We start from the raw sequence: 17143 nt of genomic DNA on the forward strand, positions 1-17143 counted from the left end.
ACCTTTGTTCTTGGTTTAAAATGCAGTCACGGGTTTAGATCATCCTATTGTCATTGCTTGACACAGTCTCACCTTGAAATCCATTTCCATTTGATAAGATGAGCCAGAGATTTGAAAATACACTGTACAGGGTTTTCAGGTTACTTCACAGATGGTCTTTGGTAACTGCATTCAAAGGAATTTTGTGGCTATTTTTCCCTTAGAAGGAGCTTTTCTGCGACTAAATTATTATTCACTACTTATGACAACTCACACCAGCACATTTTATAGTATCAGATTCTTTTACATGCACATTTCCTTATAATACGTTTGCAAGATAAATAATGGTTTCAATCCTGGATTTTATCCACTTTACAAATTAATAAGTAACTAGTTACTCTTTATGGATTCCAGCAGAAAACAAAGCACTCTGGGCCAGAAATCAAGTTTATTTTACACAGCACAACAAACCATGTGTTTATGTTGCCTTTCTTTTCCTTTGAGTCCCTTGAGAGTGATGTGATATGGCTTCAGTAGATACTGTAGGGGCTTCGTGATATCCCTAATAACAGGAATCTGGTGAAGTTTTAGCAAGCAGTAAGCAATCACATTTTTTCCAAAGAGATGAATAATTATTTCATCTTCAAGATCAGTAAGCATATGAGCAACTCTCAAAATTAGCCAATGGACATGTCAAATCCCACAGGTTCTGCACACTCACAAAGGGATTTGGCATTGCTCTATCACATAGAAGGAAAGAACCTCCCAGCTTAGAGTGATGAATTGTTTTAACACTTTTTGTTTGGTTTGTTGTTGTTGTTTGGTTTAGGTATTTTTTTCTTAATTTATAGTGAAGACATTAGGGATAGATGCACAATAGAGTCACCCTGTAAATAGTGGATTCAGGAGTCATTGATGGAGGTACCTGGAACCAAAACCAACTTGACATCACAGATGGTGACAAGGGAGGCTGTCTTGACTGGAACTTAAATATAGGAGAAGTGGAAAGTTTTAACCATGAGCATGAATCAAATGTAATTTAGCATTTCAAATCTTATTACTGGCATAATCCAGGAACCCCCATGATGATGCCTTTGCATTTCAAACAGAAATAAACAAAGTAATTTTAGGGAACCACTCCCTCAGTTATATGCCACAGAATTATTCACACTGGATTCCTGAGGCATATGAGAACATCTATGGAAATTATCAAGAATACAAAAGAATGATATATCCCAGTCAAAAAACAGAGACATGACAAGATATTCAGTAAATACAATCATCAGATGGTAAAAGGTATTCAAATGCAAGAGCTTAAGAAATAAATAACACTTAACGGTATTCTGCTGTACTCATAGATTGTGACTACCCCAGTTGTCATCAGAAAACCCTTCATCCAGTAATTGATGGAAACAGATGCAGAGATCCAAAGTCAAACATTAGGCCAAGCTCAGGGAATCCTGCTAAAGAAAGTGAGGAAGGATTATACGAGTCAGAGGGGTCAAGGATATCATAAATAAATAATATGGCATCGATGTAGGCCCTCTACATAAATATGAAAGTAGTGTAGCTTGGTCTACTTGTGGGACTCCTAACAGTGGGAGCAGAGGCCATCCCTAATGCTTTGGCTGGCTCCTGGGACCCTATTCCTCATACTGAGTTGCCTTGTCCAGCCTTAATACAAGGGGAGGTGCTCAGTCTTACTGCAACTTGATAATGCCATGCTTTGTTGATATCTCAAGTAATAGAACAAATTCTAATCAAGTAGGAGAGTTCATATTAAACTAAACAGAATGTTTTAAGCAAAGCAAATTTTTTTAAAAATTCTCAAATGTCAATTCAGAAAAAGGAAGAAATGGATCATTTGAAACAGACTTCCAGGCTTAGAAGAGAGAATGGAAATATCTAACATCCCTGTTATAAGAACAGCCCAGGTGGAGAAACAAAGAAAATATGGCAAACAAAGTCAAGGATTGAGGAGATATAATGAAGACTCACGTTTTGTGAATCCCAACTTAAATATGAGTCTAACAATAACACAGTTACCTTCTGAAGAAGATGTTACAAGGAGCCAGCCAGGTCAGAACAAAGTGAGATGGCTCAACAAATGAAGCATCTTGAAACCAAGCTTGAAGACACATTAGGTGGAAGGAGAGAACCCACTCCTGCGATTTCTTTGACCTCTATAAGGGTAAAGGCTGTGGCATTCATCAACACACATATACACACAAACACACACACACACACACACACACACACACACACACACACACACACCTGTGCATGCACGCATGCATGCACATAAAATAAATAAACAAGTACCAAAAAATAAATAATGTTTAAAATAATAATAATAAAAATGTAACAAGAGGGAAAATGCATTATATACAATAGATCTACAGTTAGGAAAAAACAGAACTATATACATCCACAAAAATGGATACCAGAAAATAATTATTTCATTTTCAAATTGAAAATAATTATCAACATACAATTTTACATAATATTTCATTATTCAAAACTGAGATAAATAAGTAAGAGAGATTTTTCATTATATTATTCCAGGAGAAGCAATATAAGAAGAAAATTAAACCTAATGGAGTGACATAGGTCTACTAACTTAGTAATTCCTTTATCAAGTAAGTGTTTCCATACATTTTTTTCTTGCCCCTGGGATTATAATGCTTCAAGGAGCAACAGTATCTTTTTTTTTTTTTCAGTATTTGAAATTAGACCACATTGGGTAATTATATTATAATGTGTATCATCCTAATAATTTATATCCTTTCATAGCATAATTGAAAACTGTACCCTTCCTTTGTCTCTTTGCTCTCCTGCCTATCTCAGACTCTTATCTATCATGAACTTTAATAACCCTGTTGAATTGGTTTTCTTTTCTTTTAAGTACTAAACACTACCAAGTTCCTTAGACCCATGGACTAAGGCCATTGTTATAATCTTCCCAGCCTTCCAGAAACACTTATTAAACTGTGCTTATTTGTGTTCAGTTGTGTTGATTTAAACTCATCTAAGTACATGCCTATGCTTAATCAATGCCAAAATTAAGATCAGCAGAAAGAAGATCAAACACTATAACTTTGCACACTTGAATTTGGTCCTGAAAATGGACAAAGCCATTTTTAAAGCCATGTACCACTTGTCCACACTTTAGATATTCTTAGAAAGTATCCTGGATGGATGGTACACGTAAAAACAGCTCACACCTGAAGGGCTAGTTCACAAAGACCCAACAAATCAAAGCCAGTGTGTGGCTCTGCATTTATGATATCTAAAGAGAGAAAGTGTTCATGGTTTGATAACCATCTATCACTCATTGCTTCCAAGTATTTCACCTGTGTAACACCATCTTTATCCTTGGGGGTTGAGGGGGACAACAACGGCTATAATTTGTCTAAATCTGTCATCAATGTTACCAAATAACTGGTAAGAAAATTATACAACTCCTGTAACTGTGTAGTTTAGCCATCCTTAAAATACTTACGTTTCCAGAAGAACAACCCAAAGTTGTCTTTTTTGGTACTGAAGGCAGAGTCTGAGGACTAGGTGGAGGGCTTTACTCATGCATGCCTCTGGATTTTCGGTGGTAATGTACTCTGAATCACAGTGTAGGGTGATGGAGCGAGATGTCACTGGGGTAATACTTACCCAGAAACCCTCGTTAGGAATCTAGGAACATTAGGAAACTCTGAAGAATGTGGTCAAGATGATCAGACTGGGCTGATTTTGTGACTCTTACTCCAGTCCTTTGCTTTTTATCAGCAATTCTATTGCATATTGATTCTCACAAATAATTTACAATGAAAAAAAATTGTCTCATTATCAGGGATAGGGAAATGCACTAAGGGATATAATTCTGTTGCCAAAAAGCCGATCCTTCTGTAAAATGTGAAATATTTTCTAATGCTCTACTTACCATATAGGGCAAACACTGAAATAAAACCGAAACTACCCTTATAGGTGGTGACAGTGTCCGGGAACGGGCATATCAGAAAAATGGGCATATCTTGTCAAACACCTAACTGGAGATAAAGGAAACAGAAACTTAAGATACAATAGGTTTCCTTATTCATTTTTAATCACATTTAAGAGCACAACTCATGTGAGGGTAATTGTATTTGTGTGTGTAGGTACAGGTTTTTTGGCCTTGGTAATATGTACCTAGACAAATGCTTATATTCTCTTCATCCCATACTATGGCATTAAACATAGGAAGTTTACAATAGATTTTTTTTTTTTTTTTTTTTACTTTTTCTGTTAATCGTTTTCCTTGTCATCATGACAGAAATACCTAACAGAGACAACCTAATGGAGGAAGGTTTATGTTGGCTCACAGACGCAGAAAGACTAATCTATTCAGATGGGAAAGAACGCAAGGGAAATTCCCGATGTGTGAGTGTTTGCAGAACACCACAGATGGTGGCTGGATGAGGACACACAAAGAAAGCAAAGGAAATATGCCCCCTAGGGCCTACCCTCTGATCCAGTTCCTTTAGCTTGCCCTAACCTCCTAAGGGTCTACAACCTCTCACAACAGCACCATTAGCTGGGGCCCGCGTGCTCAAACAAATGGGCCTGCGGGGAGACATTCAGGCACACACCATAACACCGCTCCTGGTTCCCACAGGTTCAGGCCATCTCATAGTGTGAAACATTCAGTCTGAGTTCCAAGGCCCCTATAATCGTAGTAGTGCGGATACTCTTTAAAAGTGCGGATACTCTTTAAAAGTCCAACGTCTCCTCTGAGATTCAGTGCAACTCAGCTATGATCAGCTATAAACTAAACTAGCTCAAATTAAACTAAATATGTTAAATCTAATATATAATGACACATAATAAACATTTCTATTCAATAGGAGAATAACAAGATCATAGCAGTGAGGAGTGGACCAACAAAAGAGACCAAAACTCAGCAGGAGAAGCCATGCTTGGCATCTGTAGCATTTGACAGTATCATCTGAGCTCACTGCCCAGCACTACCACCTCCAGTCCACATGGGCTCCCTCGGGGGTCAACTTCACTTGATGACTGCATCTTTCCTTTGGAGACATTCCACAATCCTGGCTTCTCCAGCATCCCAGGGTCCGCACGGCAATTCTGCCTTCATGTTTCAGTTTCTGATGAGCCTTTCTTGCCCTCTGGAATTTTGCAAGCACAGCCTCTACTGTCTACGTTCTTGTGGCCTTCTGATCTTCTGCACCTCTCCAGAATATTCTGGAAAGCTCTTTTCACAGCATTGGAGAACTTCTCCAAATCCCTGCTGAAAACTAGTTTCAAAGGCCTAAGAACCCCAGAGAATATTTGCCACAGGGATAAACCCGCTTTCCTGATCCTGTTTTTCTGTGTTGGTGTTTTCTCATCTCTGTAACAAGACACACAGCAGAAGTAACTCAATAGAGAACCAGTTTCCTTGGTTCACAGCTCAGAGAGAATGCTTCACCATGGCAGGAGGTCATGGTGGAATGGTGCTCTGGGTATATGTTCTTACGACAGAGCTGCTCAGTTGGTACATGGACCAGAGTCAGAGAGCATGACAAGAAGGAACCATGGGTAATATACATCTACCTCCTAACTATTCTACAGCCTTTCAAAACAAGGCGTTCAACTTGGGACCAAGTGTTCATATGCATGAGCCAGTGGACGTCATTTCAGACTCAAAGCACGATCCTCCTTCCATATAAGGATTTGATCATTGGAACACTATGGCTAGTAAAATCTATAAAACCTGCATGAAAAAAATGTATTTGACACATAAAAACCGATATATCGCATGTATGTCTACTAAAGTGAAGTTTTTATACTAACAAATGCCCAATGTAATTCCAACAGAGGTAAGACTTGCCTTTCAAACTTTGGAGGGTAGTAAACATTTGTTGAGTTTTCATGTTATTTGTGTCTATGTCTAGACTACAAAACATACTAATAAAGAAATCAAATATAAGTTGTCACATTTACCTCTGTGCACTGGTGCCCATCAAATTGAGCAACAACCAGGGACAAAGTGTAACTAAGAACAGCATATGTCCTTTCCAGCAAATTTTAAAGAAATTCATTGGAACGACTATTCGATGGCCAGAAAATCTTATAATTTATTTTATTGACCTTTAATAAAATTGAGTATATTGTGGTAACAAAACCAAAGTTTATGCAATTTAGTTATTAGGTCTTTCTTAAAGTGAGAATTGGAACACAAGCCCTTTTAAAACTGGACTATGTCATACATTTAAAAAAGACTAAAGCAATATCCCCAGAACACATTTTATTGATAGGACACCAGATGTCTTCTAACCCCCATGTTTTCAGCCTTTAGAGAGCAGATTTTAGTTGATATAATGTATTCCGCCTGAAAGAGTACAATTGTGTTTTGTGTATTGCCTAGGTGTACCAGAAGGCACTTCACCTGTGTTGGAGGGTCTGAAAATTTTAAGACAGAGCTGGGCAGTGGTGGCACATGCCTGTAATCCCAGCACTCGGGAGGCAGAGGCAGGTGGATCTCTGTGAATTCAAGGCCAGCCTGGTCTACAGAGTGAGATCCAGGGCAAGCTCCAAATCTACAGAGAAACCCTGTCTTGAAAAACAAACAAACAAACAAAACCCCCCCCCCAAATAAATTTTAAGACAGTAAAAATATGGGAATCAATTTGGCTCAAAATAAAATGCCAGGTAATCTCATCTCTAAGTGACATGTTCTCATGGCTCTGATTAGCATGAAATCTGTTAGATAATCTCAGTGTCATCATGTGTATATTAGATCCTCTAGCAGACATAGTCAAGTGTTCTAAATAGCTATAAGTCTAATGTGGACCTTCTCATCTAAATCTGTGCATATAATCTACTCAAGAAGAATTATTTTGCCAGGCGGTGGTGGCACACGCCTTTAATCGCAGCACTTGGGAGGCAGAGCCAGGCGGATCTCTGTGAGTTGGAGGTCAACCTGTTCTACAGAGCGAGATCCAAGAAAGGCGCAAAGATACACAAAGAAACCCTGTCTCAAAAAAAAAGAAGAAGAATTATTTTTTCATTTAAAAAGAATGATCAGATATTACATGTTAAAAGTAGAAAGGTTTATGTTGAGTCATCTGAAGTCTACATAATTAAATGACCTTTAGTATGTAAAGCAATCAGTGTTATACAAAATTATAGTTTGATATAATTGGAAATATCAATGAGACTTCCTATTATATTCAAATGCTTTAGCAGTAGTTTCTATTTAATCAGTATAAAATGTATACTTACAAAACCTAATATAAAGCTTATTTTATTTCCTGTTGTAACAGTACTATTGCCTATTTATAAAATCTAAACATGACATATTATATTTCAGTGTTTAAGTGCTTCCATAACACTATGTCAAAGATGTCTTAGTTTACCAAGATATAATAATGAAATAAAATTGTATTAAGCCAAGTTTGAGGCAGCCATATTATATTTAGCATAACAAAAATAGATGAAAAGATGAAAAAACTGAACAAATTCAGTCATATCTAATTGTAACAAAATTCTTAAGGAACTAAAAGAAAATTACTCTATTTCTTGCCATGCATGACGTTTATAGAACCAGATTACAATCTGCAATTGTGTTCATTCTCATCAGTATTACCATCATCTTCTTAGGCAATCTGATATGGTCCCTAAATCAACTGAAACATAATTTGCCTCAGCCGTTTTATTAGCCTTTAGTTAATTGTTGTTCATCATAAAGCTAGTGTCAGCTTTATCTCTGTTAAGAGAAAACACCTTAAACAACTCCATGGAAGAAAGACTTACTTTGGCTCAACATTTTGGAGATTGGGATCATTGTTGCTTAGTCTTGTGGCTGTGGGACTTCTGGCAAAGCATATCATGACAGGAACCTTGGCTGGGGAGGCTGCTCACCTCATGGATGTCAGAAAAAGAGAAAAAGAAAGGACATACTCAAGGACACACCTCTAATGACTTAAATTCCTTCATTTGATTCCAAACTCCAGACAGTTCCAACATCTCTCAGTGGTTGAACACATGAGTATTAGGGGGCATTTAAGATCTGAACCATAAAATACACTAAAATATTTATAAACAGCCAGGCGGTGGTGCCATATGTGTTTAATCCCAGCACTCAGGAGGTAGAGCCAGGCTGATATTTGTGAGTTCAAAGCCAGCCTGGTCTACAGAGTGAGATCCAGTAAAGGTGCAAAGCTACACAGAGAAACCCTATCTCAAACAACAAACAAACAAACAAAAATTTATAAACACACATATCCAAGTGTGCTTTTGTGAAACAGAAACACACTTCAGAATACTAAATACTTAAAGACTACTATCACCTAAGGAAGAAATGGGCAGATATGGATTTACAGTGGCACAATAGTGTGTGTGTGTGTGTGTGTGTGTGTGTGTGTGTGTGTGTGAGAGAGAGAGAGAGAGAGAGAGAGAGAGAGAGAGAGAGAGAGAGAGAGAGAGAGAGAATCATTCATTAGCTCCCAGTATTATAGAAGCTAAAATGTCCTATTTACTGGAGAATAAATTCAAGGATCTGTTCAAGCGCTTGTTGTGTTTTTTGTTTTTTTGTTTTTGTTTTTTTCAATCTTATCCCAAACACAAAATCCTGGAGAAACCATGACATTTCCCTAGTCAGTCTCAGATCATTAGGCTGGAGATAAGACAAAGTCCCAGTTTAAAGACAGGGAAATTTTCCTCTTACTTTTTCTATTTAGGTCATCCACTGATTGTGTACACCATACCCACAACAGGAAAGCAATCTACTTATTTACATACTAGAGTTATCTGAAAGCAGCAAGGCAGAAAGACATGAGGAGTGTTTGCTCAAATACCCAAGTGTCACACTGCTCAGTCAAGTTGACACATAAGCATGACATTAGCTTCATCTCTATAGAGGAGGGTCTCAGTGGAGTGATTGAATGGTCCTTCATGTTACTATAATCACAATTTTAATGTTACAAGTCATATCATTTCTTTCTTTGGTTTTGGTTTATTTTAACTCTAACATAAAATGTACATAGTTTGACTTTTTTCACGTTTAGTTAACATTGTAATCAGAATCCATTTTCTAAATTGGGAATATAAGGATTCTTTTCATTTAAGCTGGCTCTAAATTTTACAGATAATGCTGGCACCTCATTGCATAGAAAGACACGTCTCAAGGCAATAACTTCATAAAGTGCACACTTTGGGTATGAGTTTGATATTGACTGTGGGATTTGTTTTCTTCTTACTTTAATTGAATCTCATAGCTGTAATATTTTCCATGATCCTACCCAGCTCTACTCAGACACCTCCGACTGAGCCAGGAATAGCATATTAACATGCCAGATCTTGTCAGCTTGTGTCGCAGCTCTGGTGTTCCATAAACAAGTGAATATTGGTGAGAGTGTTATGAGAGGCCTTTATCACACGCATAATGTGGGCCATCTGCTTTGACTGCGTCAATGTGACAATAAAGTTGTCTTAACTAATATTTAAATCACTTCTCAAAGCTGTATCTGCTCAAGCTACTTGAACTTTATTTCACCTGAGCAAATAAGTCTTAGAAAACAGAAGAGTGTCATTTCTTTCAAGCATATATACTGTAAGTAATTATTCAGAAGACGAACGAAAAGAAATATGCATCTGATATCTTTTAAAACACGTTTTCCCATTTTTGCCCAATGAGTAGGCAAAATTAGAGTTATAATCAACTAGAGTTGGAACTGTGTGGCTCCATGTACCCCATAGGTTGGAATGTCTGTATTTTGGATTCCCATTCTTCTTGGTTCTTCCTCACCTGTCTTCTCTTGTGCAGCATTCTCCAACCTCATATGCCTAGATTCTGTGTGTGTGTGTGTGTGTGTGTGTGAGTGTGTGTGTGTGTGTGTGTGTGTGTGCTTTTTTCTTTCTGGCTTGCTTATGTGGAACTAAGTTTTCTCACCTTTTTCTATGCAGAAACTGATCCTTCAAGTACTGTCAGTTTCTTATTTTGAATCAAAATATTGAAAGAATAATGTTCTGGGTTTTTTTGTTTATTTTGTTTTATTTTTGAAAGGAACATAAATGCTCCCTAAAATCAGAGGGTTATGGTACATGACTGAGCTGTGAGAAAAACCCTGTGCTGGAAAATCGCTTGAAGAGAGTAATATAAGAAAATGTCGTGGTGAAATACACCATATTCAGGTTTCTTGTCTTGTATATTGCCACTGATTATTTTGCATGGGTCTTATGTAATATGTTTTTTCATCATGTACCAAGGGCCAGCTATTGTGGAATCTCATCCCACACTTCTTTGGTGAACTTTGAAATGCTAAGTGTTCATAGACACACGAAGTTGAATAAGTTTGTTGTAACAATTCTTTGATGGCAGGAATGCTTCTAATTTCTAGTTTCCTATTTACATTGTCTGACATTTGACTAGCTTTTGAATGATACACATGCTTTGTTTCCTGGAAGTGAGTTTTCTCTCACCCCTTGGTTAAGGACCAGAAGTCAAGAGGTTGGCTTCCAATTGCTGGTTCTGTCAGTATTATCTTGTGAGTTCACTTTGCCTGCCTCTGACTCTGATATTCAAATAAAATACATATTTTTGTCTTGTGTAAAATACTACAAAGTATTTTCTCACCTTTGTAATTTCATGTAATTTTCATAACTATCCTAAGAGAAGGTCTTAGCATCATGCAGCTTTTATAGTTGCAGCATCTGAATCTCAGTGACAAAGAGCTTCTTAGATTTCCAAGGTGTATCTCCAGCCCCTCCCTGCTGTAGTCCATTATCTTCCAACAGTCATCCTACAATTTTCCTGTAACTTAAACTAAAAAGGAAGAGTAAAATGTTCATTTATGCATCACATTTATTTCCAGACCTAAGTATGTAGCTGAGCACATATCTGATCCTGAGTCCTAGCCCAACAACTCATGAAAAGTAAAGGAAAATAAATAAAAAGCATAAGTCCTACCTTCAAACCTCATTACTAAATATCTGGTACTAAGAGCATCTACATAATATCCAAAAAATTATAAAACAGAAATATATTTAATCACAATATTGAAAGCCCTAAAATTAAATAAACAAGATCCACATATAAATCCATGTGTAAGAAAGTCATAACATATATATATATGAAAAAATGTAGGTCAGTCTGTGACAGGAGGAAATTACACACACTTAGGTTAACAAATTTTAAATTTTATAATTAGAAAATGTGTAGGGACATGGAGAAACAATGGCCATGACTATTATTAAGCATGCTTACACCAAAAATTTAACATGAGGTGATAACATGAATTGCTAAATGGTCTTATTAATAATAATTTAAAAAACACCTAGAGCCAGATACTGGGGTGAAAGCTGAAAGATCAGTGAGCAAGTCAGCCATGTCTTAACTCTAGGAAATCCTCAGCCCAAGAGAGAGCTACTTCCTGTATACTCACACCTATATACCTTTCTGTGCCCTGCCATCTTACTTCCTCTCTCTACCCAGCTATATCACTTCCTGTTTCTGCCCAGCTCTACCACTTCCTGTCTGTCTGTACAGACATCCAGACCTCTATAGTTAACTAGTGCTAGGATTAAAAGAGAGTGCCACCATGCCGGGCTCTGTTCCCAGTGTGGCCTTTAACTGACAGAGATCCAAATGAATCTCTGCCTGGAGAATGCTGGGATTAAAGGCATGTGTTACCACTGCCTGACTTCTGTGTTTAATATAGTCGCTGGCTTAATCCTCTGATCCTCAGGCAAGCTTTATTTGTTAGAGCACAAATAAAAGATCACAATATGAGGCAGGAAATGATAGGTTCACATTAGAATAAATATGGAAGGAACAAAAACTGGTGAGTTTGAGAGACAATGGGTATGGATATTAATTTCCAAGGGATGTGGCATGAAAATTGGTAATTTTCTATACTGTATTAGACAAGGTGATCTTATAATTTTCAACATCTACATGATTTTTGTGCTTGCAGTTTGAAGATGTCCTTGTCTCCCGCTTCTTCTGCCTCTTGTGTTTATACTATCTCTCAATCCAAAGTAAATTTTACATGTGCATATAGAACAGATGGCAGATATAACACTAAGTAGATAAATAGTAAAACCTCTATAGTTGTATTAGGATGTGAGCATGGGGTGAGCATGTGATCCATACAGAAATTTGTCATGTAGTTTAAGTTATCTGGGTATGAACCATATAGACATTTATCTCAGAGACAACTGCAGCAATATCTATTTGATTTCAGAGAGTTATTGCATTGAACAAAGATATTCTTCTTAACTATAAAATAAAATATTTGGAGATCTAAATATTAAAATACAGTGCTTTGTGATTCATTTGAAGAATAGGGTATGCAAACTAAGATAATTCATTTCCATTTAATAAACATGATAAATATCAATGGTCTCTCTTATACAATATTCTTAGACATCTTGAAAACTTTTAGGCTATAAGCATTAACTACTTAATATTCTTCATTTACTAAAGTAAAACTGAAACAATTTTATGTGAAGTTAATTTTCACCTTTCCTCAAGAGGAAATTTTTTCCCTTTTTGGTGTGCCCATTTTACTTGTTGAAATAACTTTTGAACAAATACTTGAAAAGTGATAATGATGTACATTTAGTCTAATCCTTATCTAGTATCTGAAAAATATGTATTATGACTTTAGCATAAAAATATAAATAAAAATCAGGAGGCCAAGCAAGTAGCTTGGTCAGTAAAGCATTTGATATACAAATATGAGTACCTGAGATCAGTCCTCAAAACCCATGGATAAAACCAGACATGCTTAAAACCAATGACACAAGCTTGTAGCCTTGGTGATAGGGAGATACAAATGGGTGAACCCTGGTGTTCACTGGTAGCACAAATCATAAAAGGTCTTATTAATAAAAACAAACCTTGACCCAGGTATTGGGGTGAACACTGAAAGATAAGAGAAATAGAGCAAGCCATATATGTACATATGTGCATTCTCACCCACAAACACACACACACATACACACACACACACACACGCACACGCACACGCACACGCACACACACACACATACACACACATGCGTATACACACACACACACACACACACATTCACACAGTGGGTCAAAGCATAACAGTCCTCAACCTTTGCCCTCATAGCTCTCTAGTTATATTTTCTTTGGATGCACTGAGCTTTCCAATTATATGGCAAGCATACACTTCATAAGGTGATGCAGAAGCCAACAGACTAGCCATCCCATCTTCATACATATTTATGCTTTCTTTTCTAAAACAGTTGGCTGATTTGCATCATGTATTATTAATTAGTGGAGATGCTAGTAAGGGAAACTAAGAGTACTGAAAAAATGAAACATTGCTCAGTAATTATATGAAAATGGTCATATCAAGAATGATTCTCAGAAATAATTAGCATCTACAGCAGGGGCAGTGGTCACTCAGACCAGGCACTAATGTGAGCTGTGCCATCCCTGACAGATGAATTCTTGCCCAGAGATTTAGACAGAGCTTTGGGGAGTGAATATTGAAGCATTGCCATCAAGATGAAAGAATGATCCAACACATTCAAATCTGTTCCCTCCCACAACCTTCTAAAATACACTATAGATTTTTTTCCTCCAGAAACCTAAATTTATTGAGAGTGGAGGAAACAGGAGAGGAGACGGCAGTAACAACACTCGGAATCCAGAAAGCAGATGGGACACCAGGATGTAACACAGAATGTAGAAGGATAAGTCTTTTGAAGCAGGGAGACTCGAAAGCCCAATCTTATTTGCTTCATAGACTCCTCAAAAGATGTGTGGATAGGCAGTGTCACCTCTAGTGATGGAGGAGAATCACCAAAAGCATGACTCAAAAGCGATAGCATGCAGTTATCCTTGCCTACTTCAAATATTGGGACCCTGCCTCTCCTGAACAGCATGATGTAAAGGAGGTGACATAATGGAAAGGGTCTCTGGACTGTGGAATTGCAGGCATAATCAGGGGTAGAGGTATTAGTGTGAAGACAAATTATCATATCTGTGACTGCCTACCTACCTGGACTAAATGCTGCTAACCTGCTTCTTCTTCTTAGTTTCCAGAATTCTTGGAACCGGGGAATTATTCTGCATGGTCAACTCTTAAATTCTCTCCTGCTTAAGAGGAAATAAAAGTATCCTATGGAATGAGATAGATTTTGCTTCTTATTTGCCATATCAGAGTTTCCTCCTTTGGTATCTATCCTCAGGACTATTATCTGCTTCATGCCATTTACTTCTGACTTATTCTTGTGGTTTTCTTCCTCTTCTCTTGTCTCTTCTCCTTTCCCTTTCTCATTCCTATTGCATGTTCCCCACTATTATCTAACAAGGCCTTCAATCAGGAGAAAGATAGGTTCAGGTTTCTGCATCGGGAGAGATGCAATAAAGCGATGGAACTCCCAAACCTGTGAAATAAAATATTCCTATTATTCTCAGGTTCCTTAGGTTCCAGAGAAGTTAGAGATGCCAACAGGAGGTTGGTGGGGAGTTCAAATACCAGGGTGTGTCCCAGAAGATCAAGCAAGCCAGTGGGTGTGTGGGATTGTTTTTCTATTAAGTTCCATGGATATTATCCATTATGTTTTTTATTGGTGGTGCATTGGATAGTTTAAGGAAACAATGAAGGAAGGAGGGGACCTATTTACCTGAATCAGGCTTGAGCATTGGCATTTGTCTTGGTTAATAACTGAGGTATGTTGAGTTCAATGATATCAAAGAGAACTACTGGGAATGAAGGGTCTTAACTAGGTCAAAGAAAATGAAGGACAGCTGGATTGCAGATATTACATGAAGGACAAGAATGGATGGTAATCTGCTGCTACTGATGTTTAGAACTATTATGTGACTAGCTTTTGCCAGTGAACTAGCAAGGAGCTGTGGCACAGGCCCTTTTGCATGGGAACGCTACACTGACACTTTGTCTCCAATTATCTCTCCATCTGCTCAGATGGTCATGAAAGCAAGTGATAGAAATAGAACACAGTATATTGTGAGTACAGTCACTTGGACTCAACAGGGAATTTGATAACTATGTTTTAGAGGAATTTGTTTATCCAGCCTGACTTTCCTTACTTTTCAATTATGGCTCCCCAAACCATGAGAGTCACATTACACTTATCTAGCAACCTCAGAAGCCCATTCAGAGTACTGTAGACGAATTTCTAAATGGTCTTATTAAAATAAAAAACGCATAGCCAGAAATTTGGGTGAAAGCCTTAGAGAGATCAGAGAAAGCCACCAGGCAACCTTACCTCACCAACTCTGCAGCTCCCAAAGAGCCAGTTACTTCCTGTCTTCCCACGCCTTTATTGCCTTGCTATTCTGCCCTCTCATTGGCTATCTTAACCCAGCTACCTCACTTCCTCTTCCTACACAGCTCTGTCACTTTCTTTCTGTCTGTACAGACCTCCAGGCTTCTATGGCTAGTACTGGGATTAAAGGCATGTGTCACCACATGTGGCTCTGTTCCCTAGGGTGGCCTTGAATACACTGAGATCCTGCCTGCTAAGTTATAGGATTAAGGGCATGTGCTAACACTGCCTGACTTCTTTATTTACTTGAAATGGCTTGCTATTTCCTCTGATCTCCAGGCAGACTTTATTAAAGCACAAATAAAGTATCACCACATTTCAGCACAAATAAAATATCACCACAGAATACCATTTTCAGTCACCATCCTTGTAGCGCATAATCAAGTTATCTTACATCTACAAAGAGCTGCTTGTGCTCATCAGGGACTCTTCAGAAAGAAGAAATAATTAAAGCCTTAGTAGTGTATTTTTTTGTGGCCTGAACACATTAAAACAAAAACTGAAACAAATGATCACTTTAGAAAAAAAAAGATATTTGAAATATATGAAAATGTCAATAAAAATACAGTAAATTTAAGGTTGAGTTAGGTATATGCCAGAGAAGACAAAAATATGAAATCTTGAAGAACCCTGAGAACACCATAAGATTCAGTTTAATTGACATTATTCAAATAACACAAATTCTGGACACAACTGAACAAAGATTCCCTCCTATCTTGGCCTCAATTGGAAAAACTTGGAAATCTAGATGAAGGACCATTGACTCTCCAGGAAGAAACTGCAATAACCCCACCCTGAAGGTCATCACCTTAAAACTTGAGAATGCAGAGAAAGACTCATTTCATATACTTGACTTTACTAGTCTACTAACTTGCTTTGGTTTTCCATTATCTAGGTTCTTTTTATGTTCATAGACAAGATTAGCTCTAGAAAATATGGTCATATTTAGTTTTAATTTTTAATTTATTGTGTGGTGGCCAAAAATTCTGTATTTCTTGTGGGAAATTAGTTGCTACTTGTTGATATTTAATTGAGCCTTCATATATGATCCTTTTGGTAAGTGGCTTAGCTGTGATTTAGTTTAGAAGAATACACACACACCACACACACACACACACACACACACACACACACACACACACACACACAGGGTTGAATATGGAAATCCTTGTGGTGGTTTAAATGAGAAGTGTCCTCTGTAGACTCAGGTTTTTTGGACCTTAATGATGCTCTTTGCATTGTCATGGAATCATTAGGAGGAGCAACCTTACTAGAATCAGTGCAATACTAGATGTAGGCTCTGAGGATTTATAGCCTTGATCCACTTCCAGTTCCCTCTCTGCTTTCTGCATTTGGTTAGAGATGCGATCTCTTGGATTCATGTACCTGATGTTGTGCTCTTCTCAGCATTATGGATCCCTTTCCAGGAATCATGAGCCAAACTAAATTTTATTCCATGAGTTGCTTTTGGTCATTGTATTTTTATCTCAGCAGCAAGAAGTAACTAATTTAATATTCTATGTTTTAGTATTCTCATGTTTTAACACATGATTCCTAACTGACCATGCTGCTTTGGAAAATTATAGAAACTTTAAAAGGTATGCTTCCTGGAAAGTAGATCCCTGGCATAGGCCTAGAGGTTTACAGTGTCTTAGTGTCTGTCCTTTGCTTCCTGGTACAGCACAACATAAGATCAGGCTGTAGGTAAGACTTCAGGGCATTTTCTTAATTGGTGATTGGTGCAGAGGGCCCCAATATGGGTGGTACCATATTGAGAGCTGCTGGCAGCAAAGACCATGGTAACATACAACAGGTAACAATCAAACTAAGAGTTCTGTTAGAGGAAATCATGCAAGGCGTT

At 37.6% G+C, this 17143-nt stretch overlaps 1 protein-coding gene across 2 annotated transcripts in view; it reads left to right on the top strand.

Moving 5' to 3' along the window:
* Gpc5 (glypican 5) overlaps positions 1 to 17143 on the top strand; it is a 1359592-nt gene that overhangs the window by 1324377 nt on the left and 18072 nt on the right. The window contains exon 8 of one of the 2 annotated variants that reach the window (XM_036198931.1): positions 4854 to 4875. The exons of the other annotated variant lie outside the window; for it this stretch is intronic. Coding sequence (XP_036054824.1) covers positions 4854 to 4855 — 2 coding nt within the window. The 3' untranslated portion in view covers positions 4856 to 4875. Of the gene's footprint in view, positions 1 to 4853; positions 4876 to 17143 lie in introns of those variants that run through there. 2 annotated transcript variants of the gene reach the window in all.

Source organism: Onychomys torridus, chromosome 9 (assembly GCF_903995425.1).
Source record: "Onychomys torridus chromosome 9, mOncTor1.1, whole genome shotgun sequence".
In the NCBI taxonomy this organism is placed as follows: Eukaryota; Metazoa; Chordata; class Mammalia; order Rodentia; family Cricetidae; genus Onychomys; species Onychomys torridus.